Source organism: Pelodiscus sinensis, unplaced genomic scaffold, assembly GCF_049634645.1.
Source record: "Pelodiscus sinensis isolate JC-2024 unplaced genomic scaffold, ASM4963464v1 ctg101, whole genome shotgun sequence".
In the NCBI taxonomy this organism is placed as follows: Eukaryota; Metazoa; Chordata; order Testudines; family Trionychidae; genus Pelodiscus; species Pelodiscus sinensis.
Genome location: NW_027465991.1, coordinates 231,152 through 257,090, shown reverse-complemented (window position 1 = coordinate 257,090; position 25,939 = coordinate 231,152). Strand labels below are relative to the sequence as shown.

The following is a 25,939-nucleotide window of genomic DNA, read 5'->3' as shown; positions in this document are numbered from 1 at the left end:
AATACATCTTAGCAGGCCGCAATGTGGAACTCACTGCCACATGACATCAACGCAGCCAAGAACCCAGCTGGCGCCGGGGGGGGGGGGCCAATCCAGAGCTCTAGCAGTCGGCGTATGAAGCTGTTTATGGCGGGGCCTTAGGTTGCCTGATCCCTGTGGGTCAGTCCGCTGAGGAGGGTCTGGCACCTTCCTCAGAGACCCAGAGACGGGGCCGGTGCGCGTCAGCCCTGGGAACCGCCGGGAACGACCCGCGCCAGGGACTCCGGGGTTACGGAGCCAGCGGCGCTTCACAGACGCCCCTTTGCGGACGCGTGCTGCACGGCTCCACCGAGCTCCTCCCCCCGCCCCTCCCCCCGCGCCGGCTCTCTGGAAGCGCCAGGGCCGAGCGGGAGCCCTTGGCAGGATGGGCTGCCCAGGGAGGCCTCCCGCCCTTCGCACAAGGGACCCCACACCCACCGTTCTTGGAAACTCACTTTGTTCTTCCAAGAAGCACAAGTGGAACCTCCCCCCCCCCCCCGGCACAAGGAGGGGAAGGGGAAAGGACCAGGGATCCGGGAGGACAAACCTTCACGCTTCAGGATCTCTCAGCACGGGGGTCAGGATCCTCGCTCGCCCGCGGGGAAGGACCCAGAGGCCAAGGGAAGATCCAGCCGGCTGCAGTCCCCCTGCCTTGCACGGCCAGCGGCACCAGTGCAAACAGTGGGGTGCACTGGCACAAAGGCCTTGCCAGCCAGAATGTGCAGTGGGCCCATCTGGGCTGGTAGCCAAGCCAGTCCCCTCCCGCCCTGCGTGTGCCCTGAGGCCAAGGGGGGAGCCAGCAGGGGCAGAGTCAGCAGCACGAGCGGGGGCGAAGTTTGCACGTGCTCTGCACTGGTGCGAGGCGCAGGGCTGCGGGGGAGCAGCCGCAAATGGAGAGAAACCAGCTGGTTCCTGGGAGCGGGGCCCAGTGCCCAGCAGGGAGCTAGAGGCATCCGGGCACCCGCGGCGCCAGCTCAAACTCACTTCCTCTCCCCGTCACCCCAGGGAAGGCACCTGGCTGGGGCAGGGCCTGGGGGCTGGGTCAGTCGCTGGGCAGGGCGAAGGGGGGACGGTTTGAGACAAGGAAGGGGGTGAAGCCCCCCCCCCCAGAGGACTCAGGCTCTGCCCTGGCTCCCGTGTCAGCGCCCAGCCCCCGCTGCGCCGTGTCTCTGAGAACCAATAACCCTGCTCGACTGGCCGGCGGAGTCACGTCTGGCTGCGGGGGGGCTCCCCGAGACGCCGTCACACCCACCGGGGGGCTCCCCGAGGCGCCGTCACACCCACCGGGGGGGGTCCCCGAGGCGCCGTCACACCCACCGGGGGGCTCCCCGAGGCGCCGTCACACCCACCGGGGGGGGTCCCCGAGGCGCCGTCACACCCACCGGGGGGGGCTCCCCGAGGCGCCGTCACACCCACCGGGGGGGGTCCCTGAGGCGCCGTCACACCCACCGGGGGGGTCCCCGAGGTGCCGTCACACCCACCGGGGGGCTCCCCGAGGCGCCGTCACACCCACGGGGGGGCTCCCCGAGGCGCCGTCACACCCACCGGGGGGGGTCCCTGAGGCGCCGGCACACCCACCGGGGGGGTCCCCGAGGTGCCGTCACACCCACCGGGGGGGGCTCCCCGAGGCGCCGTCACACCCACCGGGGGGGGTCCCCGAGGCGCCGTCACACCCACCGGGGGGGGCTCCCCGAGGCGCCGTCACACCCACCGGGGGGGGTCCCCGAGGCGCCGTCACACCCACCGGGGGGGGCTCCCCGAGGCGCCGTCACACCCACCGGGGGGGCTCCCCGAGGCGCCGTCACACCCACCGGGGGGGTCCCCGAGGTGCCGTCACACCCACCGGGGGGGGCTCCCCGAGGCGCCGTCACACCCACCGGGGGGGGCTCCCCGAGGCGCCGTCACACCCACCGGGGGGGGTCCCCGAGGCGCCGTCACACCCACCGGGGGGGGCTCCCCGAGGCGCCGTCACACCCACCGGGGGGGTCCCCGAGGTGCCGTCACACCCACCGGGGGGGCTCCCCGAGGCGCCGTCACACCCACCGGGGGGGTCCCCGAGGTGCCGTCACACCCACCGGGGGGGGCTCCCCGAGGCGCCGTCACACCCACCGGGGGGGGTCCCTGAGGCGCCGTCACACCCACCGGGGGGCTCCCCGAGGCGCCGTCACACCCACCGGGGGGGTCCCCGAGGTGCCGTCACACCCACCGGGGGGGGCTCCCCGAGGCGCCGTCACACCCACCGGGGGGGGGCTCCCCGAGGCGCCGTCACACCCACCGGGGGGGTCCCCGAGGCGCCGTCACACCCACCGGGGGGGGGCTCCCCGAGGCGCCGTCACACCCACCGGGGGGGGGCTCCCCGAGGCGCCGTCACACCCACCGGGGGGGTCCCCGAGGCGCCGTCACACCCACCGGGGGGGGCTCCCCGAGGCGCCGTCACACCCACCGGGGGGGTCCCCGAGGTGCCGTCACACCCACCGGGGGGGGCTCCCCGAGGCGCCGTCACACCCACCGGGGGGGGTCCCTGAGGCGCCGTCACACCCACCGGGGGGGTCCCCGAGGTGCCGTCACACCCACCGGGGGGGGCTCCCCGAGGCGCCGTCACACCCACCGGGGGGGGGGCTCCCCGAGGCGCCGTCACACCCACCGGGGGGGTCCCCGAGGCGCCGTCACACCCACCGGGGGGGGCTCCCCGAGGCGCCGTCACACCCACCGGGGGGGGGCTCCCCGAGGCGCCGTCACACCCACCGGGGGGGTCCCCGAGGCGCCGTCACACCCACCGGGGGGGGCTCCCCGAGGCGCCGTCACACCCACCGGGGGGGGGCTCCCCGAGGCGCCGTCACACCCACCGGGGGGGGGCTCCCCGAGGCGCCGTCACACCCACCGGGGGGGGTCCCCGAGGCGCCGTCACACCCACCGGGGGGTCCCCGAGGCGCCGTCACACCCACCGGGGGGGCTCCCCGAGGCGCCGTCACACCCACCGGGGGGTCCCCGAGGCGCCGTCACACCCGGATCCCGGCCAGAGCGTCTGGTGTCTCGTGATGCACCTGAGGCTAAGTGCCCCCCGCGCTGGGTCTGGTCGCTCACAAGTGGGCGGGGGGGGGGGTCTGTTTGGAGACGTTTGTTCTGCTGGGGAGAAGTGGAGCCGTTCCGGCAGCACCGGCCTGACGCTGCAAACAGGCTGGAACCCCCCCCCCCCCCCCATCCCTGCTCCCTGCAAAGTCAAAGGCACAAATGGCTGAAATCTGCCAACGGATCTAATGGAGCCAGGGGCCCAACTCCCATGGGACGCACCAGGCCCTGCGCCCCTAAACCCCAGCGGCTGCTTTGAAACACTCCGCCTCAGCGCTCCCCCCGGAGCGAGCAGGTTTGGCGCACGCTGCCTCCGAGCCCCGCCTGCCCGCGCCGCGCCGCGCTCCCGTGGCCGGCGGCGGGGAGCCTGTAGCCCTGCAGGAAGACGCACACGGCAGAGGGCGGGGGCAGCGCTGTGCATGGCCGAGCACCTTCCACGAGATCGGGGCCAAGATCTACCCGCTGTCGGCTCAGCGCCCCCCAGGGATGATGCCGGCTCTGCTCTCGGCTCCGTGCCATGCGCCACGCCGGCCGCGCTCCTGCAGCTCTCGAGCCCCTACACGCCCGCATGGGGGCAGGTCCCACGAGCCGCATCCTCGCTCTGCTCACGGAGAGGCACCGGGGGCAGGTCGCCGGCGGCTCTGCCCCCCGTGGGTACCACAGGGCGTGGCACGGACGGACGGACGGGGAGCTGCTCTGTTTCATCCAAGCGGCTCTCGCTACAGGGGCCTGGTCCCGGGAGGGCTTGCCGGGACCCAGGTGTGGGAGGGGAACTGTCAGGCACAATGAATTCCCGGTGTGAGCTGCACCCTGGGGAGCCGCTGTCCGGGGGCCTCAGGGCTCAGCGGTTTGTGTCCCCGCCCATGGCGCTGTTCGGAGGCCTCGGGCGCTGGCTGGCGGGGAGCCGCACCAACAAGCAAGCCGAGGCATCCGCACCTGCCTAAGGAACCGGCAGTCACCCCCCAAACTGCTCTGCCCCGCAGCGAGTCCCTGGCTAGACTCGCGCACCCTACGTCGGGGCTGCTGGCTGCCAGGAGCTCTGCGCCTCAGCTCAAAGCAAGGCAGAGATGAGTCCCCTCCGCCCCAACATCCTGCGGCCAGGCAGAGCAGAGCAGGGAACCATCACGGGATCCCTCCCCTGTTGCCCAGTCCCAGGGCCCCTGCCCTGCCCAACTGGCCTTTAGCCATTGATGGGCTACCCTCCATGAATGTATCTAGCTCTTCTTTGAACCCTGGTAAAGTCTTGCCCTTCCCAGCATCCCCTGGCGAGGAGTTCCACAGGTTGTCTGTGCGCTAGGTGAAGAAAAACTGCCTTTGCTTTGTTTTAACCCTGTTGTTTATCAATTTCACGGGATGACCCCTAGTCCTTGCGTTACTGTCAGGAGTAAATAACACTTCCTTAGTCCCTTTCTCTGCCCCAGCCATGACTTCACAGGCCTCTGTCCAATCCACCCCCTCTCTCCTCTTGGGCAGGGGGTGGGACTTGACCTCCTGCGTCTCCTCCAGCTCTAGGATTCTCTGACCTTGTCCAAGGCTCTCTGGAAATCTAAGTTCACTGTCTGCACCGGATCCCCCGCCCACACGACCTCCTCACGGCATCTAGTAGCCTGGGGAGGCAGGATTTCCCTTTACAGGAACCATCTCGACTCCGATGTTCATGTGCGTGACACGTCTGCTCTGTGCTAGAGTTTCAGCTAAGCTGCCCGGCCCTGCGAGCCTGGCCGCCCTGGAACTGCCAGGGTCCCCTCTGGAGCCCTTTGGAAAACTGGCGTCACGTTCGCTACCTGCCAGGCACAGACGCTGATGGAAAGGGCAGGCTCCCAACGGCAGCTAGTGGCTCTGCACGCTCCCGTCTGGGTTCTGGCAGAGCTGGGGGGGGGGGGGAGGGACCATCTGGCCCTGGCGACTTGCTACCGCGAGTTTATCGATTTGTTCCCAAACCACCTCAGCCTCGGGCAGGTCCTCGGACTGGTCACCCGAGAGCCCCTTAAGGGCCAGGCAATCTCTCTTCTCGCCTCGTTATTAACTCTGCGGGGAGGAGAGCGCCCATCAAAACTCCCGGGGGGGGGGGGGGGGGGGGGGTCTAGCGGGTTGCACGGGGGGGGGGGGATATATCTGGGCTCTATGTAAGAACATCGAACGGCCAGACTGGGCCAGACCCAAGGCCCAGCTCACCCCGTGTCCTGGCTGCCCACAGCGGCCAGGGCCAGGAGCCCACAGGGAGGCAAACCCTGCGGGACCCATCATGTTGCCTTTCCCAGCTTCTGGCAGAGGCGAGGGACACACAGACCATGGGCCAGGGCCCCACGGAGGGGCCTGTTCTCCACGGACTGAGAAAGAGGAGATGAGGGGGGACAGGACAGAGGTCTATAAAATCATGACGGGTGTGGAAAAAGCGAAGGAGGAAAAGGTGTTGACTCATTCCCACAATATAAGAACTAGGGGTCACCAAATGGAATGAACAGGCAGCAGGTTTCAAACAAACCAAAGGAAGTTTTTCTTCACTCGGCGCACAGCCAACCTGTGGAACTCCTCGCCAGAGGATGAGGTGAAGGCCAGGACTGTACCAGGGTTCAAAAAAGAGCTAGCTAGATTCGTGGCGGTTAGGTCCATCAGTGGCTTAGCCTGGATGGGTAGGGATGGGGTCCCTAGACTCTGTTTGTCTGGAGGTGGGTGACAGGGGAGGGATGACGTGAGGATTCCCTGTTGTGATCTCTCCCCCTGAAGCACCTGGCACTGGCCTGGGCTGGATGGACCGTTGGTCTGACCCAGCCTGGCCGCTCTTATGAGCTCCCCCCCATCACACGCAGGCGGTGTCCCAGCTCAGAGGGGGGCTGCCCCCTGGCTGTGGCAGGGCAGATCAGCACAGGAAGCCCGGGCTCTCTGGGCGAATGCTCCAGACTCTGGGAGACCCCCCCCCAGCCTCTCACAGGGCCAGGCAGAGCCAAAGGGCGACGCTGGAGCCCGGCCCGGCAAGACGGAGGCCCAGAGATTTTGCCGGTAACGGGGGAGAACGTGGGAGGCAGCAGCCTCAGGGCTCTGCCTCAGATGGAGCATCCGTGGCCACGTTCCAGCAGTGACTGGGGGCAGCAGGACACCCTGGCTCCCGCTACTCCCCGCAGCCTGGCGATTAGGCTGCTTACACGCGTGTCTTGTGAGCACCGGGCCCTGGGTGCTGGGGTGGCTGCCCAGGAGAGATTCAGGTGCCGCCCAGCTGACTGGCAGAGCGCCCCGAGCTGGCAGCCTGTGTTTCTCCTGGTGGTGCACGTCCACACATGCCTCGGTGCACAGAACAAAAGTTATTCTGCATGGGGAGACCCCTGCTGGTGCTGGTCGGCCAGCCATGACTCCCTGGTTGGCTTGTCTGTGCTGTCGCCCTGCAGGGAGCTGCGGGTTCGGCTCCGGCGGAAACGCCCCGAACAGGAGGGTGAGCGAGGCCAACGGCCCACTGAGGAAATGCACACGCAGCAGGCCTGCCCCAGGAGCCGCACCCCGGGCAGCGCTGCCCAATGGGACCGGTCTGACCCAGGCCACAGCCGGAGAGCCTTCCAGCCTGTGGGGGGAGAACACAAAGGGGGGGGGACGCCCCCTGCAAGGGCTGGCAGACGCTGGAGCCGCGCCGGAGCCGGCTGAGAGCTTGGAGCCCGCCCGCGGGTGGAAATCTGGGCAGCTGCCAGCCCGCGCGTCCCTCGGGGCAGCAATTGGCTCATTCGTGTCCGACCCAGCTCAGCTGTTTGGGCCCCGGCCCATCTGCCCACAGGCGGCTCCTCCAGCCTCGGGGCCGAAGCAGGGGTGGGCTGGACCCCGGGGGCGGCCCTGGGCTCTCGCAGCGCAGGGCAGCACAGAGCCTGCTCTCGGCCTTGTGGGGCAGGGAACTTGGCACCCCCACGCTACATGGGCCTCCCGTCCCGCCCGCCGTGGGTAGCGCCCTCCCGGGGGTCTCAGTCCCGGCCGGGCTGGGAACGGGAATTCAACCCGGACCAGGGCAGGACGGTCCCGGCGGGTCCAGAGCCCGACCTCGGCTGAACGCAGGGCAGTGCCAGGGAGCACCGGCTGGGGGGGATCACGGGCTCCCGGGTTCCCGCCCTTGCCCGGGGTGACTTGCTTAGGGGGAGAAGGCGGGGGGGCAGCTCCCAGGCGGCCTTGCTGTGAAGACTCCATCCGTGACGAAGTGCCTGACGAACAGGCTGCTCGTTATCTCCCACCAGCAGGACGGGAGCCGCTGGGGAAACTTCGGGTAACGTTAATTAAAATCGTTGGCGGAACAATGAGCCGCAAGTGGAAGCGCTAATGCAGGAGCCGAGGGTTTGCAGAGGAGCCGGAGGGGCTGCAGCTGGTGCCCAGCGCACGGGGCCGGGCACCTGCCTGGCAGCCCGAGGAAAGGAGAGATCCAGGTGCCAGGGAGTCGCGGGCTCTGCTCAGCCCACGGCCAGGACGCCTGCATCCACTCCCAGCGGCGGGAAGGGAGTGGCCCCTAATGGTTACAGTGGGGTGGGGAGCCAGGACTCCTGAGTGCTCTCCCTGCTCTGGGCGGGGAGTGGGGCCTAGGGGTTAGAGCGAGGGGGGTCCGGCAGCTCTCTGTGGCGTTCCAACCTCGCTGATGAGCAGGGGCCAGGCAGGGCTGCAGGAGCAGGGGTGCAGTCTGGGCTCAATGGGCCACGCAGGCAGGGTTCGGGGGTGCCTGGCCTCGGGCCGGGGGACTCCTGGGCTGCCCTCTGGGGAGCAGCGAGCAGCCACAGGAGCCCAGCAAAGGGCTCCCGGGCTAACGAGAGGTGGGGAGGGGAAACTGAGGCGCCATGGGGGACACTCAGACAGTGGGTCAGCAGCACATTCCCCAGGCCCCGCCCCCGCCCACTAGAGCGCACCAGGTCCTGTCGGCCCCCGGCCGCGCTGCGTCCACGAGCCGGCATCGCGATTGCCACTTAACCAGACTGGGCACCGTGCGCCGGGAAATCCGGCACCGGGGGCTGCACGACAGGCAGTGGCGATAAACCCGCCGCGTCGCCTCGCGCTCCGGGTCCAGCTCCCCTTCCCCAGCAGCTCCCCCGAGGCAGGAGACCCGGGCTTGGCTCCTCCAGGCCAGCTCCCTGCTCCAAGCTGCCATTTTCCACACCCCTCTCCGGCTGCACTGCAGTTTACACAAGTCTGGTCTGCTCACAACAGCCTGTCTCAGTTTCCCCTCCTGCCCTTAACCTTGCAATGAGCAAGAGGGGAAACTGAGGCAGGCAGCCATGACTTGGTGGCAGAGAGGGCAGAACACAAGCCACTGCACCTTGGCATGGTGCCCCCGCAGGGGATCATGCCGGTCCTTTGTGCTGCCCGTCTCCTGGGTCTGACATGGTCTTTGGAGGCGGGGCCTAGCTCTGTGTCCGTACAGCACCTGGCGCGCCAGGGCAGGCGCCCTTACGGACGTTGGAAAGGCTAAACCCGAGGGCCGCGGGCGCCTGTCAAAGGAGCCTTGGGGTGATAGGCTGTTCGCCAGAGCCCCAAATGCTAGTGCCGCACTGTACTGCAGGTGGGGAAACTGAGGCGCAGAGGCGGGGGAGGTGTCAGACTAGCCCCCCCCCCACCAATCCATTTCCGCACTGGCTGCCGCTCAGCAGCTCCCGGGAGCATCCGGTGCTCTGCCCGCGCAGCGCGGAACCGTGGGGGCGGGAGGGGAATCTCTGCTTGCCGGCCTCCTCCGCTGCTATTTCTGGCAGCCTGCTCGGGTGCGTGCCGCCTGCCGGCGTGGGATTGGCTGCTGAGCGGGGACAACGTGAGTCACTTCTAATGGGCACGGGCGACTCAGCGGGGCCGGGGTCACAGCCAGGGGCTGGGGGCGTCCTACGCCGGCCCCGGGCCAGAGGCGGCTCCCAGCGGAAAGCGAATCCTGGGGGGGGGGGGGGGCGGGGCTCAGCTGCCGCAGGCAGACGGCACAGCCCGTCCGAGCCGCCTTCGCCGGCCCCAGCTGCCCACCAAGGACATTGGGTCTATTCGCAGCTGCGGGAGGGAAGTGAGGTCTAGTGGGAAGAGCAGGACTCCGGGTGTCCCTGCTCTGTTCCCCCAGCAGCATCCTGGCTCCTAGCCCCTTGGTGGGGCCCCCTCCCACAGTGCCCCCCGCCGCAGGAGGGAGGGGGCAGGGCCGGGCAGCTGGCAGCTAACGCCTGGCACTAGGCTGGGGGCGCAGGGCCACGGCCCCAGCACAACCCAGGAGCAGCTGCAAACTGCTGCTAAACCAGCAAAGTGGCTCTTAGAAAAGCCGGTGGAGCTGAGTCCATCTGCGCCCACGCCAGCCAGTCATAGCCAGTCATTCTCCCGAGCCGCTCGCCCCATCCCCGTCCCGCCAGCCGCAGGAAGGGGGCGCAGAGGGTCCGGGGTGGGGGACAGACAGCACAGGAAGGGGGCGCAGAGGGTCCGGGGTGGGGTGGGGGACAGACAGCACAGGAAGGGGGTGCAGAGGGTCCGGGGTGGGGTGGGGGACAGACAGCACAGGAAGGGGGTGCAGAGGGTCTGGGGTGGGGTGGGGGACAGACAGCACAGGAAGGGGGTGCAGAGGGTCCGGGGTGGGGTGGGGGACAGACAGCACAGGAAGGGGGTGCAGAGGGTCTGGGGTGGGGTGGGGGACAGACAGCACAGGAAGGGGGCGCAGAGGGTCCGGGGTGGGGTGGGGGACAGACAGCACAGGAAGGGGGCGCAGAGGGTCTGGGGTGGGGTGGGGGACAGACAGCACAGGAAGGGGGCGCAGAGGGTCCGGGGTGGGGTGGGGGACAGACAGCACAGGAAGGGGGCGCAGAGGGCCTGGGCGCAGGGTGGGGGACAGACAGCACAGGAAGGGGGCGCAGAGGGTCCGGGGTGGGGTGGGGGACAGACAGCACAGGAAGGGGGCGCAGAGGGTCCGGGGTGGGGTGGGGGACAGACAGCACAGGAAGGGGGCGCAGAGGGCCTGGGCGGGGTGGGGGACAGACGGTGCAGGAAGGGGGCACAGAGGGCCCGGAGGGGGGTGCAGACACAGCCCCTGGATGCGGGTGGCTGGGGCGCCGGGGGCGCTTCCCGCGACGGAGGTCTCTCAGTGGCACATCCACCTGGCACGGGGGCCGCAGCGCATCAGTGGGGGGGGGGGGGCGCCAGTGGGGGGGGACGCACCTGCCCTGGCACCGGTTCGGGTGGGCAACTGGCAGTTTGGGGGGGCCCAGGAGCAGGGGAAACGCCAGCTCTTCCCAGCAACCCTGGGCTGGTGGCCTCAATTAGTGCCCTGGGCAGAGGCTGGATCACTGGAGCTGGAGGGGACTTTGGGTAGCCTGGTGGGGCGAAGCCAAGCCCGGCTGGCCCCCAGCCCCCAGCGCCCCCCCTCTGCACAACGGCCCCCCCCCGCTCGGCCCCAGCTCCTGCCCAGCCCAGCCCAACAGGGGCAGGCGAGGAGCCCGTCCCCACTGCCGGCTCCGCGGGGATCTCCTGCCCGGCACAGGCTGCCCCCCACCCTGCAGCCCCATGGACGCGCCCTGCCAAGCTGCTCAGGCCGGGGGGGCAGCCCTGTCTGCTCAGTGCTGGCCGGGGCAGTGCCAGCTGCGCGGTGCCCTCAGCCAGGGCACCTCGTTCCAGCATGGCAGACGTACCCGGGGCTGCGGCGCAGGGAGCACCCACATACGCACTTCCGGGGGGGCTTGCTCTGGGCAGCGGCGCCCTCCCCAGCACGGAGGGACCCGACCTGTTCTGCTGAGGGGTGTACGCAGAGCCCAGCCGACCCTGCTCTAACCACTACCCCACACTCCCCTGCCAGAGCTGGGACTAGAAGGAAGAGATCCTGCCTCGCACACTCTCCCCCCTAACCACCAGACTCCCCTCCCCACCCAGGAGTCAGGGCCCAGCCTCTGCGCTGTAACCACTAGCCCCCACTCCCTCCCCATCTGCCTTTGCTGGGCCTCTGTGCTCTTCCCCACAGGCCACGGGAGCAGGTGTTCCCAAAGCTACGACAGGGCCCCCCAATCAGCACTGAGCCCCCAGGGTGGGTCTGCAGCCTCCCGCGCCCCTCCCACCTCAGCAGGCTGCTCCGTCTGCAGGGCCCCATAGAGGGGGAGAGCCGCTTGGGAGGGGGCATGCGGGGCACTGCTCAGGCTGTGGGCAGCGCCCGGCCTGAGGGGTCCCTGCTCGGGGTCGGGGCAGCGCTGGAGCACTGACCGGTCCCACCTGCGAGGGAAATGCAGCCCCTCCTGAACCCCCATCCCGCTGCCTGCCCCCCATGCCTCCTGGCTTGGCCGCAGGCCGCCGATGTTCCGGCTGCCCCACCCAGAAGCAGCGGGTGCCCGTCAGTGCAGCCAGGGGGGCAGGTGCCGGGCTGCAGGGAGCAGGGTGGAGTCTCGGGGGTTCTGTCCCTTCATTCAGTGCCCCACACGGACCGGCACAGAGCTGGGGGGCATCGAACCGGTGAAAGAGGAGTCAGGACGCCGGGTTATTGTCCAGCTCTGCCACCAACCCCCTTGGACACATCACGTCTCCCCGTGCCTCAGTTTCCCCCTGCACACAAGAGATACCAACGCTGTTGGGGCAGCATGTTCACAGCTCTGATCCCTGGGGACAGTGCTGAGGGGCCAGGCTCAGACACGTGGCGGATTTGGAAGATGGGAAACCTCCTTCGGGCGCCGTGCCCCGTGTTTCTGCACCCCCAGCTCACTAAGGCAGCGGAGCGCAGGCCCCTCCCCGTCCCATTCAGAGCGCGGCCGCGGGGAGCCGCCGTCTGCGCTGGGTGGAGAAACCCCCGGGACTGACCCGCGAGTCGGCAGAAACCGGAGGCGGCTCCGTCGGCGCTGAAGCGGCAGGTCGAATCAACGCCTGCCGCCGGCGCCGTGGAGCCTGGAACAGGGCCCTACAGCTCAGAACTTCCTGGCTCTCGCCTCCCGGAGCTCAGCCGCTGCAGCCCCTTCTCACCACTAGGCCGCACGCCCCCGAGGCAGGACCCAGCTGCCCCACACGAGGTCAGCTCATCGGGAGTGTGAGCTGCAAGGGGGTCATGCCCTGTGCTGGGTTTTCAGGCTAGGTGACCAACGAGCCGTATAAACAGCCGTGCCAGCCTGGTCCGGCACCTTGCGGCAGCGAGTCCTACAGGCTAACGGGCTCCTTGCGGGGGACAAAGGCCATTTCCTTGGCTCTGACTTAGATTCCCCCCCTTGTGTGTCCTCGTGTCACGAGCCACGGCCACCCATCTCTGCCCCGGGCTGTGCCACCGAGCGCCAGCGCCACCCAGCCTGCAGCGAGACACGGCCCCTGGGCCAAAGCTCCCCACAGGAGGGGAAACCAGCTCAGTGCGTGGAAAGGGACTTGCCCAAGGTCACCCAGTGGAGCAGTGGCAGAGGCAGGCCCGCAGCCCAGTTCTCCCACCCCCCAGCCCAGCACGCTCGCCCCTTGGCCACCCTTCCCGCCTTGTCTCCTTCCTACGGCAAGGCCCCGCTGGCCTCCAGCTGCCTCTCACGCCTGCTGGTCTAGACCCCACGCGCGGCGCTAACGACCAATTAGCACCAAGCGGCCTATGCGGGACTGGAGCGTGTTCCCGTCTCATTATCCCGAGAAAGCTCCCCAGGCCCAAGGCTAATCTCCTCGTGGCGAGAAGCCAGGGCCTGGTGCCGGGACCGTGGCAGCGGCTCCGCGTGGCCGGCTGCGCAGCGCGGGGGACGGTGGCCGGGGCCCGCCGGGGAGCGTGTCGAATTCAAGGCAGCTTTGGAATTCCACAGAGCATCGCGCAGGCTATAAATAGACGCGCTGCCGCGGCTCCTTCTAATTAGGCAGCGATTGATGGATCTCGCCCGGGACCACAGCCCTGCACCCGCGGGGCACCGCACCGCCAGCAGGGGGCGCGTCGCAGACGCCGAGGCCCGGCTCTGTCGGCGGTTGTGCAGCACCCGGCGCGGCACAGACATAGCACCCAACAACAGCCACAGCGCACCGGGGCCCGCCGGACCCCTCCCATCCCGGCCCTGCCAGACACTCCCCCGCGGGTGGGAGGCTCCCTCGAGGGCCGTGCCGGGCAGTGCCCCACGGCTGGGGGGGGTCCCTCGAGGGCCGTGCCGGGCAGTGCCCCACGGCTGGGGGGGGTCCCTCGAGGGCTGTGCCGGGCAGTGCCCCACGGCTGGGGGGGGTCCCTCGAGGGCTGTGCCGGGCAGTGCCCCACGGCTGGGGGGGGTCCCTCGAGGGCTGTGCCGGGCAGTGCCCCACGGCTGGGGGGGTCCCTCGAGGGCCGTGCCGGGCAGTGCCCCACGGCTGGGGGGGGCGGTCCCTCGAGGGCCGTGCCAGACAGTGCCCCACGGCTGGGGGGGGGCGGTCCCTTGAGGGCTGTGCCAGACAGTGCCCCACGGCTGGGGGGGGCGGTCCCTTGAGGGCCGTGCCGGGCAGTGCCCCACGGCTGGGGGGGGCGGTCCCTTGAGGGCCGTGCCAGACAGTGCCCCACGGCTGGGGGGGGCGGTCCCTTGAGGGCCGTGCCGGGCAGCGCCCTGCAGGTGGGGGGTGGTTCCCCTTCAGGGCCGTGCCGGCTGGGGGGGCTCCCAGGGAAAGCGGAGGGAGGGGCGTGGCTGGCACAGGCAGGCTCTGGAGCCCGCGTTGCCTTGCCCCCAAGCAGGGGCCGTGCCCGCCGGGGCAGACCCCTCCCTCCTGCTGGAGCCGGGCACGGCGGCCAGGGCTGGCAGGCTGGGGGAGGGGAGCTGGCTGCCGAAAGTGAGGCTTGGTAAACAGGGAAGCCAAGGAGTGAGTCAGAAGCATCGTCTCCTGCCTGAGGCTGGGGGGGCTGCCTGGTCCCCGGGGTCTCAGACTAAGGGTGTTTAGGAAAAGTCGACCCGTGAAGGGGGGAGGGGCATTTCAAAGAGGCAACGCGACTCGCCCCCCCAAAACACCGCGGGGACTCTGACCCTCCCCGACCCCGGGCTCCACGGCTCCGAGACTCACAAGAGCCCCCCGGGACCTGCCCCGGAGTCCCCCTTCCTCCGCGGGGCGGGGGGGCGCCAGCGCGTTCCAAGGGGGACACGGACGTGCCTGTCGACTCGTCCATCACCGGCCTCGCTCAGCCCGAGTGCCGCCCCCTGCCCGGGCCCGGCCGCGCAGCCTCGGGGCTGCTCTCGGTTACAGCGCGCAAGGCCCAGCCCCGCCACGCGCCCTGGCCCGACGGGCAGCAGGAACGCCGGCCCTGGGCGCCCCCCGACGGAGCTCTGCCCCCCCCAGCCCTGGACAAACGACATTGGGCCAACCACAGTCACGCGACCCCATTAATACGCGGGGGGGGGGCAGACGAGGGCTCTGCAGATGGAGACGGCAGGGCCCATTGGCAGCGTCTGCAGCAACGGCTCCCTGCCCCCCAGGAGCACCCGGGCGCTGGCCTGGGGCAGGGGCAAGACAGGGTTGGGTGCAGCGGCTTGTCACGCCGCCCCCACCCAGCTCTGCTGCCAGTGAGTGGGGCAGGGGGCTGCCCTGCCCTGGCCGGGTGCAAGCAGGCGGCTCGGGTAACCCCCGCAGCCCAAGCCTGCTTCCTGGCCAGATGCCGGATCGAGGGGAGCCCCGGTCCCTGGCCGGACACTGGATCAAGGGGAGCCCCGGTCCCTGGCCGGACACTGGATCGAGGGGAGCCCCGGACCCTGGCCGGACGCCAGGCGGGCGGGGGATCGAGGGGAGCCCCGGACCCTGGCCGGACGCCAGGCGGGCGGGGGATCGAGGGGAGCCCCGGACCCTGGCCGGGCGGGCGGGGGATCGAGGGGAGCCCCGGACCCTGGCCGGACGCCGGGCGGGCGGGGGATCGAGGGGAGCCCCGGACCCTGGCCGGACGCCGGGCGGGCGGAGGATCGAGGGGAGCCCCGGACCCTGGCCGGACGCCGGGCGGGGGATCGAGGGGAGCCCCGGACCCTGGCCGGACGCCGGGCGGGCGGGGGATCGAGGGGAGCCCCGGACCCTGGCCGGACGCCGGGCGGGCGGGGGATCGAGGGGAGCCCCGGACCCTGGCCGGACGCCGGGCGGGCGGGGGATCGAGGGGAGCCCCGGACCCTGGCCGGACGCCGGGCGGGCGGAGGATCGAGGGGAGCCCCGGGTCCCTGGCCGGACGCCAGGCGGGCGGGGGATCGAGGGGAGCCCCGGACCCTGGCCGGACGCCGGGCGGGCGGGGGATCGAGGGGAGCCCCAGACCCTGGCCGGACGCCGGGCGGGCGGGGGATCGAGGGGAGCCCCGGACCCTGGCCGGACGCCGGGCGGGCGGAGGATCGAGGGGAGCCCCGGGTCCCTGGCCGGACGCCAGGCGGGCGGGGGATCGAGGGGAGCCCCGGACCCTGGCCGGACGCCGGGCGGGCGGGGGATCGAGGGGAGCCCCGGTCCCTGGCCGGACGCCGGGCGGGCGGGGGATCGAGGGGAGCCCCAGACCCTGGCCGGACGCCGGGCGGGCAGGGGATCGAGGGGAGCCCCGGTCCCTGGCCGGACGCCGGGCGGGGGATCGAGGGGAGCCCCAGACCCTGGCCGGACGCCGGGCGGGCGGGGGATCGAGGGGAGCCCCGGACCCTGGCCGGACGCCGGGCGGGGGGGGGATCGAGGGGAGCCCCGGACCCTGGCCGGACGCCGGGCGGGCGGGGGATCGAGGGGAGCCCCGGACCCTGGCCGGACGCCGGGCGGGCGTGGGATCGAGGGGAGCCCCGGACCCTGGCCGGACGCCAGGCGGGCGGGGGATCGAGGGGAGCCCCGGACCCTGGCCGGACGCCGGGCAGGCGTGGGATCGAGGGGAGCCCCAGACCCTGGCCGGACGCCGGGCGGGCGGGGGATCGAGGGGAGCCCCGGACCCTGGCCGGACGCCGGGCGGGCGTGGGATCGAGGGGAGCCCCGGACCCTGGCCGGACGCCAGGCGGGCGGGGGATCGAGGGGAGCCCCGGACCCTGGCCGGACGCCGGGCAGGCGTGGGATCGAGGGGAGCCCCAGACCCTGGCCGGACGCCGGGCGGGCGGGGGATCGAGGGGAGCCCCGGACCCTGGCCGGACGCCGGGCGGGCGTGGGATCGAGGGGAGCCCCGGACCCTGGCCGGACGCCAGGCGGGCGGGGGATCGAGGGGAGCCCCGGACCCTGGCCGGACGCCGGGCGGGCGGGGGATCGAGGGGAGCCCCGGACCCTGGCCGGACGCCGGGCGGGCGGAGGATCGAGGGGAGCCCCGGACCCTGGCCGGACGCCGGGCGGGCGGGGGATCGAGGGGAGCCCCGGACCCTGGCCGGACGCCGGGCGGGCGGGGGATCGAGGGGAGCCCCGGTCCCTGGCCGGACGCCGGGCGGGCGGGGGATCGAGGGGAGCCCCGGACCCTGCCACGGATCAGGTGCTGCCACGTGAGCTCATGCAAAGCAGCTGAGCAGGGCACGGTGGGGGGGCACCGAAGCCCCCGCCAGGCAGGCTCCCCGCACATGCAAACCCCTGGCTGGGCCCTCGCCTGCTCGGGGAACCGGCAGGGTCCAAAGCAATTCTCATGCTCAGCCCCGCCGCACTGACCCTGACAACCCACAGCCTGGGGGCAGCCGCGCTAGACTCGCTGTCTCTCTGTGAATCGCTGAGGGGTCCAGCAGGGGCCTGGGCTCTGGGCTCTCCCCGCCTGCCCAGGGAGGGGAGTGAGGTCTAGTGGGCAGAGCAGGGGGCTGGGCTCTGGGCTCTCCCCCCTGCTCTGGGAGGGGAGTGGGGTCTAGTGGGCAGAGCAGGGGGCTGGGCTCTGGGCTCTCCCCCCTGCTCTGGGAGGGGAGTGGGGTCTAGTGGGCAGAGCAGGGGGCCAGGCTCTGGGCTCTCCCCGCCTGCCCCGGGAGGGGAGTGGGGTCTAGTGGGCAGAGCAGGGGGCTGGGCTCTCCCCCCTGCTCCAGGAGGGGAGTGGGGTCTAGTGGGCAGAGCAGGGGGCCGGGCGCCAGGACTCCTGGGCTCTCCCCCCTGCCCTGGGAGGGGAGCTGGTGGTTTAGCGGGAAGGCCTTGTAGTCCATGCTCATAGACTCATAGACTCCAAGGTCAGAAGGGACCATTCTGATCATCTAGTCTGACCCCCTGCACAGTGCAGGCCACAGAATCTCACCCACCCCCTTAGAATAATCCTCTCACCTATATCTCAGATATTGAAGCCTTCAAATACTTTGAAGGACCCAAGATGCAGAGAATCCTCCAGCTGTGACCTGTACCCCATGCTACAGAGGAAGGCGAAAAACCTCCAGGGCCTCTGCCAATCTACCCTGGAGGAAAATTCCTTCCCGACCCCAAATATGGCGATCAGCTAAACCCTGAGCATGTGGGCAAGACTCACCCGCCAGACACCCAGAAAGTTCTCTCTAGTAACTCCTATCATCCCTCCATTGAGCTATTTCCCACTGACAATGAAAGGTCAATTAGTTACCAAGATCCTGTTATCTCATCAACCCATCCCCTTCAGAAACCCAGCTAGTTTAATCTTGAAGCCAGATAGATCTTTTGTCCCCACGACTCCCCTTGGAGGCCGTTCCAGAGCCTCACTCCTCTGATGGTTAGAAACCTTCGTCTAATCTCAAGTCTAAACTTCCGACTCGCCAGCTTATATCCATGTGTTCTTGTGTCCACATTGGTACTGAGCTTAAATCATTCCTCTCCCTCCCTGGGATTTATCCCTCTAAGATATTTAAAAAGTGCATCATGTCCCCCCTCAGCCTTCGTTTGGTCCCATCAGGGACCCTGCACCCCGGCCAGCCAGAGGGGCCGCGCCGGCCAGTGGAACGGGGGGGTTATGGCCTCCCAGGGCACAGCCCAGCCCGGGCTCCATGTGGACGTGGGGGTTGGGCCGGCAGCCTCGGGCCCCTTGGGGCGGGTCCACGGGCCCCTGACCCCCCGGTGCTCAGCCCAGTCTCTTCTCTTCACATTGGCCCAGCCCAGCCTGCCCCCCCTCCCAGCCCGCCAGGCAGCTCCCCCCTTCCTTTGCTCAAACCCCTTCTGCTGGGCAGGTGAGAAACTGCCAGGCCACTGCCTCCCTGCCCTGCCCCCAGGAACACCCCCCCATCGGGCAGTGCTACAGACACCGGCCAGTAGGGGTCACCCACAGCCACCAGTGACTGGCCAGCCAGGGCGGACCCAGGGCCACAAGACGGTACAGCCCCCCCCCCCCCCCCCCCACACACACACACATCACACGGGCTCCAGTAACCGGGACCTGGAGCATGTTCCTTCCCCTCTGCCTCCCTGCCCAGGGCACGGAGCCCCGGGGCGGAGGATTGCTCCTGACCCGTCCCAGCGGCCTGGGAGCTGGCTCCGTTCCCACGGCTGGCCGGAAAAAGCAGCAGGAAGGCAGCGGGAGGCAGGTGCGGCTGTTACCGGACAGGGGGAGGCCTGGGAACCGGTGGGCTTGGGGGGAACCTGCCTGGCCCCCAGGAGTGTCCAAAGGCCCGCGGGGGATGGGGAGCCTTGGGGGGCTGGCCTGAAACCCCCTTTTCTCACGGTGCTTTGTTCCTAGGACCGACCAGCGCCTGGGTGGCAACCGGCAAACCTCCGTCCCGGGGCTCCACAGCCTGCGGACAGCGTCTCCCCCTCCCGGAGCTGAGGGGCGGGTGAGCCAAGTGGCCCAGCTTGGTGCTGGAGCGAGGGGGGACGCAGGAGCCAGGCACAGCAAGGGCTCCAGGCACAGGGAGGGTGTAGAAACGCCTTCTCCAGTCCCACCAAAGCCAGCTGCCGGACACGCAGGCCTCCGGGTGGCTCTAGCAGCTGTTTGGCTCCCCCTCCCCAGCTGCTGATCTGGGGACTGTTTCCCCGGCCCCACGGACCTTGGCCTGACGATCCCGCCCCCAGGGGCCCACGGACACACGCCCCACCCACCCACTCGGCCAGGGCTGGGTAACGAATGACGCGGCTCAAACTCTCCTGCCTGGGCCGGAGGGATTCGTGGGGCAGGCGTGGGAAGCTGCCCCAGCCCTTCATTCCATCCACGTGCAGAATAAATGTTGTTCTGTGCACCGAGGCACGTGCACCACCAGTCGACACACCCGCTTGCAGGCGCTCTGCTAACTGCTGGGTGGCACCTGACTCCCTCCTGGGCAGCTGCCCCAGCGCCCAGCTCAGGGCACGCGGCCACCGAGCCACCAGATGCACCCACCTCGGGTCTGACTGCTGGCAGGTCCTGGCTCCCCTGCTCGCATGCCAAGCAGCAGCCCCTGCCCCAAGGACAACTGCACCACGGCGGGGGCGGCTGTGCCAAGACCACGAAGCAGGGCAGGAGCAGACCCCCCAAGTCTCCGGAGTCCTAGCACCGCCTCTGGCCCAGGGCAGGGAACCCCCAGAAAATCAGCTGGCGCCATCACAAGCGAGAAGCAAAAACCCTCAAGGCAGAGCCGAACACCGAGCCGGGAGCTGCCATAGGCCCAGGGAGAAGCAGAGAGCCCCGCCCCAAACTCCCCTTGCACCCAGAGCCTAGGGGGCCCCAAAGATTTTGGGCGCTCCAGCCCCGCGGTGGGGCAGCAGGGAGGCTGGAGTACCAGCCTCAGGGCCAGGCAAGCCGGTCCTGAGGGGCCCCACGCCTGCTCTAACCACTACACCACACAGCCATCAAAACGCCCAAGGGCTGGAGAAAGACGCTTCTTCCCAGCGTGCACCACAAGCAAAGCGATTTGCTCCCCCCCCCCCGCAACTGAGCGGAGCCCAGGTGACCTCGGTTCCCCCCCACGGGCCTTACGCCACCGCTCGACTATCCCTCCCTGGGAGGGGCAGGCGGCCTTCGAGCTCCATGAGCGGCAGAGGGGGAGGAAGGCCCGTCAGTCGACCCCCCCCGGCACGGAGCCGAAGCCGCCAGCCAGCGGGGAGCGGATCACGGGGCGGGCACGTTCGAAAGCCGCGTCCCAGTTCCACGCCGCTCCGGCGGGCTGCGGTGAGGCTGGACAGGGCCTGCCCGCGGGCCCCATGGGGATTCGCCTGCCCGGGGCAGGGGGTCCAAGGGCTCGAGTCCAGGCCCCCCCCCCCCCCCCCCGCATGACAGCAAAGTGCTCTCGGCCCTCGCGGAAGGGAGGAGAAACCCAGCAAAGGACGAAGACGCTGCCTGGACTGACATGGAGGACGGCAGCTCCGGCCAGGCTCCCCTGCAGGGCCCACCCTCCCCACAGCCCTGCCAGGCCTGCCCCGCAGGACCCCCCCCAGCCAGGCCCCGCTCCACAGAGCTGCCATTTCGGAAAGCGAGTCCCTCCAGGGCCAGCAAATCCACAGCACTGGCTGGTTGGGGACTAGAGCTGGGGGCATTTTCCACCCGGGGGCAAAAGGTCCAGCCCACTGGCTCTGATACACCCCCGCATGGGGGGAGGAGGAGTCAAGCTCAGAAGTGGTGGGAAAAGGGATTCAGGGTCCATGGGGGCAGCGGCAGGGGGGCTGTCAGGCCGGGGGGGCGGGGAGGGATCCGGAGCCCGAGGCGGGGGGGGCTGTCAGGCCCGGGGGGGCGGGGGAGGGATCCAGGGCCCGAGGCAGGGGGGGCTGTCAGGCCCGGGGGGGCGGGGAGGGATCCAGGGCCCGAGGCAGGGGGGGCTGTCAGGCCCGGGGGGGCGGGGAGGGATCCAGGGCCCGAGGCAGGGGGGGCTGTCAGGCCCGGGGGGGCGGGGAGGGATCCAGGGCCCGAGGCAGGGGGGGCTGTCAGGCCCGGGGGGGCGGGGAGGGATCCAGGGCCCGAGGCAGGGGGGGCTGTCAGGCCCGGGGGGACGGGGAGGGATCCAGGGCCCGAGGCAGGGGGGGCTGTCAGGCTGGGGGGGCGGGGAGGGATCCAGGGCCCGAGGCAGGGGGGGCTGTCAGGCGGGGGGGGGGCGGGGAGGGATCCAGGGCCTGAGGCAGGGGGGCTGTCAGGCTGGGGGGAGGGGCGGGGAGGGATCCAGGGCCCGAGGCAGGGGGGGCTGTCAGGCCCGGGGGGGGCGGGGAGGGATCCAGGGCCCGAGGCAGGGGGGGCTGTCAGGCGGGGGGGGGGGGCGGGGAGGGATCCAGGGCCCGAGGCAGGGGGGGCTGTCAGGCGGGGGGGGGGGGCGGGGAGGGATCCAGGGCCCGAGGCAGGGGGGGCTGTCAGGCCGGGGGGGGCGGGGAGGGATCCAGGGCCCGAGGCAGGGGGGGCTGTCAGGCGGGGGGGGGGGGCGGGGAGGGATCCAGGGCCTGAGGCAGGGGGGCTGTCAGGCTGGGGGGAGGGGCGGGGAGGGATCCAGGGCCCGAGGCAGGGGGGCTGTCAGGCTGGGGGGAGGGGCGGGGAGGGATCCAGGGCCCGAGGCAGGGGGGGCTGTCAGGCCGGGGTGGGGCGGGGAGGGATCCGGAGCCCGAGGCGGGGGGGATCCAGGGCCCGAGGCGGGGGGGCTGTCAGGCCGGGGGGGGGCGGGGAGGGATCCAGGGCCCGAGGCGGGGGGGCTGTCAGGCCGGGGGGGGGGGGCGGGGAGGGATCCAGGGCCCGAGGCAGGGGGGCTGTCAGGCCGGGGGGGGGGGCGGGGAGGGATCCAGGGCCCGAGGCAGGGGGGGCTGTCAGGCCGGGGGGAGGGGCGGGGAGGGATCCAGGGCCCGAGGCAGGGGGGGCTGTCAGGCCGGGGAGGGATCCAGGGCCCGAGGCAGGGGGGGCTGTCAGGCGGGGGGGGGGCGGGGAGGGATCCAGGGCCTGAGGCAGGGGGGCTGTCAGGCTGGGGGGAGGGGCGGGGAGGGATCCAGGGCCCGAGGCAGGGGGGGCTGTCAGGCCGGGGGGAGGGGCGGGGAGGGATCCAGGGCCCGAGGCAGGGGGGCTGTCAGGCCGGGGGGGAGGGGCGGGGAGGGATCCAGGGCCCGAGGCAGGGGGGCTGTCAGGCTGGGGGGAGGGGCGGGGAGGATCCAGGGCCCGAGGCAGGGGGGCTGTCAGGCTGGGGGGAGGGGCGGGGAGGGATCCAGGGCCCGAGGCAGGGGGGGCTGTCAGGCTGGGGGGGCGGGGAGGGATCCAGGGCCCGAGGCAGGGGGGGGCTGTCAGGCGCGGGGGGGGCGGGGAGGGATCCAGGGCCTGAGGCAGGGGGGCTGTCAGGCTGGGGGGAGGGGCGGGGAGGGATCCAGGGCCCGAGGCAGGGGGGGCTGTCAGGCCCGGGGGGGCGGGGAGGGATCCAGGGCCCGAGGCAGGGGGGGCTGTCAGGCGGGGGGGGGGGCGGGGAGGGATCCAGGGCCCGAGGCAGGGGGGGCTGTCAGGCCGGGGGGGGCAGGGAGGGATCCAGGGCCGAGGCAGGGGGGGCTGTCAGGCGGGGGGGGGCGGGGAGGGATCCAGGGCCTGAGGCAGGGGGGGCTGTCAGGCTGGGGGGAGGGGCGGGGAGGGATCCAGGGCCCGAGGCAGGGGGGCTGTCAGGCTGGGGGGAGGGGCGGGGAGGGATCCAGGGCCCGAGGCAGGGGGGGCTGTCAGGCCGGGGTGGGGCGGGGAGGGATCCGGAGCCCGAGGCGGGGGGGATCCAGGGCCCGAGGCGGGGGGGCTGTCAGGCCGGGGGGGGGCGGGGAGGGATCCAGGGCCCGAGGCGGGGGGGGCTGTCAGGCCGGGGGGGGGGGGCGGGGAGGGATCCAGGGCCCGAGGCAGGGGGGGCTGTCAGGCCGGGGGGGGGGGCGGGGAGGGATCCAGGGCCCGAGGCAGGGGGGGCTGTCAGGCCGGGGGGGGGCGGGGAGGGATCCAGGGCCCGAGGCAGGGGGGCTGTCAGGCCGGGGGGGGGGGCGGGGAGGGATCCAGGGCCCGAGGCAGGGGGGGCTGTCAGGCCGGGGGGAGGGGCGGGGAGGGATCCAGGGCCCGAGGCAGGGGGGGCTGTCAGGCCGGGGGGAGGGGCGGGGAGGGATCCAGGGCCCGAGGCAGGGGGGGCTGTCAGGCGGGGGGGGGGGGCGGGGAGGGATCCAGGGCCTGAGGCAGGGGGGGCTGTCAGGCTGGGGGGAGGGGCGGGGAGGGATCCAGGGCCCGAGGCAGGGGGGGCTGTCAGGCCGGGGGGAGGGGCGGGGAGGGATCCAGGGCCCGAGGCAGGGGGGCTGTCAGGCCGGGGGGGAGGGGCGGGGAGGGATCCAGGGCCCGAGGCAGGGGGGCTGTCAGGCTGGGGGGAGGGGCGGGGAGGGATCCAGGGCCCGAGGCAGGGGGGGCTGTCAGGCCCGGGGGGGCGGGGAGGGATCCAGGGCCCGAGGCAGGGGGGCTGTCAGGCCGGGGGGGGGGCGGGGAGGGATCCAGGGCCCGAGGCAGGGGGGCTGTCAGGCCGGGGGGGAGGGGCGGGGAGGGATCCAGGGCCCGAGGCAGGGGGGCTGTCAGGCTGGGGGGAGGGGCGGGGAGGGATCCAGGGCCCGAGGCAGGGGGGGCTGTCAGGCCCGGGGGGGCGGGGAGGGATCCAGGGCCCGAGGCAGGGGGGGGCTGTCAGGCCCGGGGGCACGGGGAGGGATCCAGGGCCCGAGGCAGGGGGGGGCTGTCAGGCCGGGGGGGGGGGGCGGGGAGGGATCCAGGGCCCGAGGCAGGGGGGCTGTCAGGCCGGGGGGGGGGGCGGGGAGGGATCCAGGGCCCGAGGCAGGGGGGCTGTCAGGCTGGGGGGAGGGGCGGGGAGGGATCCAGGGCCCGAGGCAGGGGGGGCTGTCAGGCTGGGGGGAGGGCGGGGAGGGATCCAGGGCCCGAGGCAGGGGGGCTGTCAGGCTGGGGGGAGGGGCGGGGAGGGATCCAGGGCCCGAGGCAGGGGGGCTGTCAGGCTGGGGGGAGGGGCGGGGGAGGGATCCAGGGCCCGAGGCAGGGGGGGCTGTCAGGCCCGGGGGGGGCGGGGAGGGATCCAGGGCCCGAGGCAGGGGGGCTGTCAGGCTGGGGGGAGGGGCGGGGAGGGATCCAGGGCCCGAGGGCGGGGGGGGGCTGTCAGGCCGGGGGGGGGGGGCGGGGAGGAGGGATCCAGGGCCCGAGGCAGGGGGGCTGTCAGGCCGGGGGAGGGGAGGGGAACGGGACCTTCGGGGGGGGGGGGGAGGGGTGACTCCACTCCACCCTGCAGCCGGAGCAGGCCTGGCTGGAGGACCCGCGAGTCGGGGACATGCCAGGGCTCCGCCAGCACATGCCAAGCACACGGGGCGCCAGGCGCTCCAGGACGGATGCAGCCCCCCCCCCCCAGGGCAGCTGCCCCACAACCAGCTTTCCAACCAGTCCCACAAACCGCCCCCAGTGCGGAGCCGAGCCCGCACACGGCGCTGGAACAGGCTGGGCTCAAGCTAAACCCGCAGCACCCGCCAGGCGAATCGCCCCGTCCACAGCACCACGCTGCCTGGCCTGGGGGCCGCATGGGCCAGGGCAGGGCCGCTGGGCAGATCGGCCGCAGGGACGGCTCCACGCCCGAGGAGATGGGGCCCCGGCAGGAAGAAGAAAGGGGCAAAGCAACCGGAGCCGAGCGCCCCTCGGCCTCTGCATGGGCACCTCGGGCAGGAGCCCAGACGCACCGGGCGCGGGGGAGAGGCCACGCCAGGGCTCGCGGGCCCAGCAACAGGAGCTGAGCCGGCCCGCTGGGGAGCCGCTGGGGGAGCCCGGCGCCAGCCCCCCCCGTTATCCACGCGCTGGCTGGGTGGCACCGGCTGTCACTCTGCGCTCCCCGGGAGCTGGCTGGGGGGTCGTAAGCGGAACGTTTCTCCGCCGCCTGCCCGGCCGGCCAGGGAGCGCAGCCGGGGGCGGGGGCCCGAGTCCTGCACATGCCACAGCAGCTGCCTCTTTCCTACCCCAGCCCCACGGGCCACTGGGAGCCGCAGCTTCCCAGCTCCACCCACCGCCCCAGCAGCTGGCAAGAGAGTGGCGCTGCCGGGGCCGGGGGGGCTCTGAGCCACGCGTGAGCCGGGGCTGCCCCCGGGGACAGAGCTCTGCTCCAATGGCCCCGCTGGCAAAACCTGCCCCCCAGCTCCAGCCAGGGCTGGAACCTACCCAAGCGGCGGGGGGTATTTTTCCAGCAACACTCTCGGCCCCCCACCTCCCCGGCCCCCCACTCCCTGCACCGGGGGAGGGCCCCCCACTCCCTGCACCGGGGGAGGGCCCCCCACTCCCTGCACCGGGGGAGGGCCCCCCACTCCCTGCACCGGGGGAGGGCCCCCCACCTCCCCGGCCCCCCACTCCCTGCACCGGGGGAGGGCCCCCCACCTCCCCGGCCCCCCACTCCCTGCACCGGGGGAGGGCCCCCCACCTCCCCGGCCCCCCACTCCCTGCACCGGGGGAGGGCCCCGCACTTCCCGGCGCCCCCGCTTGGCGCACCCCGGCACCTACCGTTTGCCGCCGGCCTGGCCGTGGCTGGGGGTCCCGTGGAAGGAGGAGGGCCAGGACATGCGGGATTTCCTCAGCCCCGGCCGGTCGCTGGTGTCCATGGCGTCCGCCCGCTCGATCTGCCGGGGCGGGGGCCGCGCGGTGTCCGAGTAGCCGCGGTGCTGGATGCGGATCGGGGTGCGGGGCTGGCGCCACAGGTGCTGGGGCGGCCGGAGCGTGGCCGGGCCCTCGCGGGGCTGGGGCAGGGACAGCGACAGGTTCTGGGCGCACGGCGGCGGCTCCATCGCGGCGCGGCGCGGCGGGACCCGGGCCGGGCCGGGCCGGGTCAGAGGCGAGCTCGGCTCCGGGCCCGCGGCGCGCCGGCTCCGGGCGCCCTCTCCATGGCCGGCGGGCAGGGGCTGGGCTGGGCGCTGCGGGGCGGGGGGCGGCGGCGGCGGCTCCGAGCCGGGGCTCGCCGCATGTCACAGGGCGGCGCGGCGAGGCGCGGGGGGCCGGGAGCCGCCCCCCGGGAGGGCTCTGCCCCGCGCCGGGCTCCGCATGGCCGCGCTGCGCCCCGACGGGCTGCGAGCTCCGAGCGCGGACCCCGGCGGCCACACGCAGCCGCCGCTTCACGGCTCTGCCGCTCGCCCCCCGCGCAGAGCCCGCCCCGACCGAGCCCCCGCCCCGCCCCCAGGCCCCCGCGCAGAGCCCGCCCCGACC

At 72.3% G+C, this 25,939-nt stretch overlaps 1 protein-coding gene across 2 annotated transcripts in view; it reads right to left on the bottom strand.

Moving 5' to 3' along the window:
• The window catches only part of PDE4A (phosphodiesterase 4A), a 103,593-nt gene that overhangs the window by 51,795 nt on the left and 25,859 nt on the right, over positions 1-25,939 (bottom strand). The window contains exon 1 of one of the 2 annotated variants that reach the window (XM_075917790.1): positions 25,244-25,922. The exons of the other annotated variant lie outside the window; for it this stretch is intronic. Within the exon in view, the coding sequence (XP_075773905.1) occupies positions 25,244-25,524 (281 nt within the window). The 5' untranslated portion in view covers positions 25,525-25,922. Of the gene's footprint in view, positions 1-25,243; positions 25,923-25,939 lie in introns of those variants that run through there. 2 annotated transcript variants of the gene reach the window in all.